The sequence below is a fragment of the Onychomys torridus genome, chromosome 15 (assembly GCF_903995425.1).
Source record: "Onychomys torridus chromosome 15, mOncTor1.1, whole genome shotgun sequence".
Lineage (NCBI taxonomy): Eukaryota > Metazoa > Chordata > Mammalia > Rodentia > Cricetidae > Onychomys > Onychomys torridus.
Window position 1 is genome coordinate 36,505,414 of NC_050457.1, and position 4,032 is coordinate 36,509,445.

At 42.2% G+C, this 4,032-nt stretch overlaps 1 protein-coding gene across 2 annotated transcripts; it reads right to left on the reverse strand.

Moving 5' to 3' along the window:
- Positions 1-221: 221 nt before the first annotated feature.
- Positions 222-4,032, reverse strand: Gpx8 (glutathione peroxidase 8 (putative)). Of its 2 annotated transcripts, XM_036207116.1 has the most exons (3): positions 3,605-4,032; positions 2,861-3,122; positions 222-798 (listed from the first exon to the last, which is right to left on the reverse strand). In XM_036207116.1, exons 1-3 carry the CDS (start codon positions 3,806-3,808, stop codon positions 635-637), a joined length of 630 nt encoding a protein of 209 aa, XP_036063009.1. In that variant the 5' UTR covers positions 3,809-4,032; the 3' UTR covers positions 222-634. The 2 variants fall into 2 exon arrangements, with proteins under 2 accessions (XP_036063009.1, XP_036063010.1); XM_036207117.1 differs by lacking the exon at positions 2,861-3,122 and having other exon boundaries at positions 657-798.

The following is a 4,032-nucleotide window of genomic DNA, read 5'->3' on the forward strand; positions in this document are numbered from 1 at the left end:
ACACCAAATAAAAACCTGTATGTGAAACAAACACATGTAATGATTTGAAAGTCTGCACTTTGCAGGGCTGGGTGGCTCACACCTTTAATCCAACCACTCAGGAGGCAGAGGCAGGCAGATCTCTGAGTTCGAGGCCAGCCTGGGCTACAGAATGAGTTCCAGGACAGCCAAAGATGCACAGAGAAACCCTGTGTCTAAAAACAAACCAAGAAACCGCTTTATAGTTTGCAACATCCACTTTATCTTTTATTACATCTGTGTAGCCACTTGGAGTTAGTTACTTCAAATTGTCCCCCACACAGTGTTCTTCCTGTCACTTAGTGACCTTGGGCATCAGTTTTCCTGTAACTGTCAACCCTAGAGAAAGTTACAACAGGAAACTGAAGCATACTGGTGACTGAGCTTTCTAAACTTTTCCTTCTGGTCAGATGAAGTATTAGACTTCATCAGGATTCTTTGGCTACCCCCACTTTTTTCCCTCTTTGGGTAACATTTCTATTTTGGGGACATCCACTGCACCTGAGTAGTGAGATGGCCTTAAACGATCTCTTAGTACCATATTTGTCAAAACTTAAACGGAGGCGGAACCCTCCAGGGTCGCTCCTGTCCAGTTGTGCTGGACTGGCTAATATCTTCACAGGTCGTCTTTCTTTTTGAGAATCATTTGCCCAATCATTTGGGACACGTGAGGTCTGATGGCTTCTAGAGGTTCTTCAGGCCTCCAGAACTTCACAACTTGTCCTTCGGGGTTGACCAGATACTTCCAAAAGTTCCACATTGGCTCCTTCTTGGAAGAATCTAAAATGTCCAGAGTATATTTTCATGAGCATGACTTTTTGTCAAGATTTTCAGTTTCATTACATCTGCATAAGTGACAATATCCCAATCAGGTTCTAGGACTGTCAAACTATCAAGAACAAAATAAAATGCCCCCACAGAGCAGAGTTCAAGGCCTCAGTAACCAGACTTTAATATTCTTGACTTCCCAGATGGCTGTACTGATCTAGGGTCAGACATGAAACCAAATTATGCATTTAGATTTCTTGATCTAAACACATTTTCTTTTATTGTTGTTGTTTTGTTTTGCTTTGTAGCCTAAGCTGGACTTGTGACCCTTCTGACTCAGCCTCTTGGGTCCTGGGATTAACAGGGGGGTAAATGCCACCAGGCCCAGCAAGACCTAACAAGTTTAATATTTAGTTCTTAATGTTTGTGTAGCCCAGGCTGGCCTGAAATTCACTACATAGCTTAGGCTAACTTTGAACTCACTATAAAGAAAAAGCTGACATTGAACTCGTAATCCTCCAAGCCTCCACCTTCCCAGGACTGGGATTATAGGTGTTTGCCACCCTAGCCAGTCTGTTCTCAACATTTTAAAATATAAAATATTCTAAAGTTCTTTGGTAATAGGAAGGTACAAATTGAATCTTCATATTTAATATAATAATGTTTCAAATACTGTTACTGATTATATAGCTGGAAATGGCAAAGGATTTGAAATGATCACATTTCAAATTTCAGAAATTATGACATTCTTTTGATTAATCTTAATTCATATAATAAATGTGATTTTTTTTCATTTATGTCATTCTGGATATGTGTCCCTAATATTGATGAATATGAGAAAAAGATCTAGTAAGTGGGGTTTGGAGTGATGGTTCATTGGTTAAGAGTGAGTACTGGTCTTGCAGTGGACTCCAGTTAGATTCCCAGCAACCACATGGTGGCTCACAACTGTGTGACCCCAATTTTAGGTGATTTGATGCCCTCTTCTGGCCTCCCTGGGCACCAAGCACCCATGTACAAAACAGACATGCAGGGAAAACATTCATATACATAAAAACAAATGTATCTCTTAGAAAAGACACAGCAACTAAAACCAAAATCAAGTCCTCACTCTGTGCCGGGTTCAGTGTTCAAATGGTTTCAGTAAGTTCAGTGTTCCTGGCACCCCCAAGAGATGGGCATTACTATCATCAACATTTTGCATATGAGAAAAATGGAGGCCTGAACTTGAGACTGTGTAGCCAGTCAGTGGGAGAGGCAGAGTTGCTTCCGCACCTCCTTCCAGGATGGGTAGACTTGACCCTGGGTTCTCTTACCTCCCTGGCTAATAAGTTCAGGGCGACCTCACACACTGGTGCCTTTTTGGTTATGGGAGGTGAGTTGGGTTTCACCAGGGTTTTTTTCCTCTCTTTAGATTATATTCGGATGTTTAGCTCAAGGATTCCTACGCTGCCTTTTCTTCAGTATACCCCTTAACGAAAAGCCACGGGTTCCTGGTCATTGCATTATGCGTGCTTTAAATAGATGTCTATGGCTAGCTTAATTACGGAGGAAGCCTCACATGACTGACTTCTGAAAATGAGCAAGTTATTTTGCTTTGAATTTCAGCAAACCCCTCAGTAAACTGACAGGTCAACCTTGAGGATAATGTCTCCAATAAAAAGGCCACAATAAAACTAAACATGAAGAAATACCCAGTTAATGATGCTCGGCCACAGATACTCATGAAGCTTTAGTTAGGGGTGGGGATACTGCCCCAAAGGCTAGGTAGGTAGATAATGGGAAAGAAGTCGTGGTCACACCTCACATACAGTCTTCAACACTATGGTTATAAGGAATAAAAACATATCAAGGTAGTGTTCTTTACCATGTAAGAAGTCAAAACACTGATTTATAACTTTTAGAAAGTTGCAAAAGATTCTGAATCTTTGACAGTTTTATGACATTTTTTCCAGTAAAATATTTTAATTGAAATAGGAACTATGGTCCTATCTATATGTCTTTTCTATATCATGTATATATAACATATGAAATGAAAAGGAATGAACGACATTGAGGCAGGGTAGATATTTACCAACAAGAAATCTAAACGCAGGTTCTGCTTCGGGCCCTAAGATCTTAATCTTGTGGAAGATGGGGAATGTGACTCCGTAGTTTTTTCTTGCAAAAGATTCTACCTCCTTGCTGGACCTGGGCTCCGATTCTCCAAACTGATTGCACGGGAAAGCCAGGACGTTGAAGTGATAGGGCCCAAACTCCTTGTGCAGCTCCTTGAGGGTCAAGTAACTCTTTTCGGTGTACCGGCAGTCACTAGCCACGTTTACAACTAGGGAAGCCTCCCGGAAAAAGGAAAAAACCCCACCGGAAAGAGAAGCAACAGATTAAAAAAAAAAAAAAATCCTTCAGGCAGTTAAAATCCTAAACCACTTTGGAAGAATACAACCTCTGATAGACTCCGCTTTTTAGACAGATCCAACTTTATTAAAAGCCATAACCCAGACGAATGGGCTAAGACTCTGACAGAGTTCTTGTTAGATTACTTAACTAACACTTATTAGCGGATCTCAGCATAGCCACACAGCATCTTCCAGATCACAGCATCAGGTCCGCACAAAAGGGAAAGCAGCTTTCGAGAAACAGGGTCGCTTAGCGGGTTGGAAATTAAAAGCTCTCAGAACTCTGATAACTAACAAGACCTCTAACGACATTGCTTTGAAGACAACATTCCAACGTACGACTGTAGCGAACCCTCCTCTACCGTGAGAAGTGCCAAGGCCGAGGAAGAAGGAAGAACAGAAATAAAAATCCGAGGACTTACTTTGCCTTTGAACTTTTCCAGAGACACGATCTTTCCTTTGGCATCCTTCACTTCAAAGGAATAGAAGCTGTTGACTCTCGGTTTCAGGAATCTTAACTGTAGGAGAAAAAGCATCGCGGTGCACAGAACCATAGACAGCAGGACTGCAAATACCTTGGCTTTGGACCCGGAACATTTCAGTGGGTAGGCAGCGAAGGGCTCCATTTTGGATGGTTCCCGGAGGCTCAGCAGGCTGGAATTCAAGGAGGGGCTGAAACTTGAAACCCCGCGGAGCTTCAGGGAGAACCGGAAGGGCTCGCAGTGTCCCCCTCCACCCCCCGGCCGCTAAATAACCGGAGGACCCTTCCCAGAAGAATCAAATGAAGTCAGAACGCGGGCAAATTTCAACATGTTTGTAACGTGGTTGCAATTCAACAACTTTTGTTTAG

Coding starts and splice junctions, on each gene's coding strand:
- Gpx8 (XM_036207116.1), bottom strand. CDS start 3,808: ATGGAGCCCTTCGCTGCCTACCCACTGAAATGTTCCGGGTCCAAAGCC. Junction 3,123..3,604: donor TGGAAAAGTTCAAAGGCAAA/GTAAGTCCTCGG, acceptor TTTTTCCGGGAG/GCTTCCCTAGTTGTAAACGT. Junction 799..2,860: donor TGCGTTTAGATTTCTTGTTG/GTAAATATCTAC, acceptor TGGACATTTTAG/ATTCTTCCAAGAAGGAGCCA.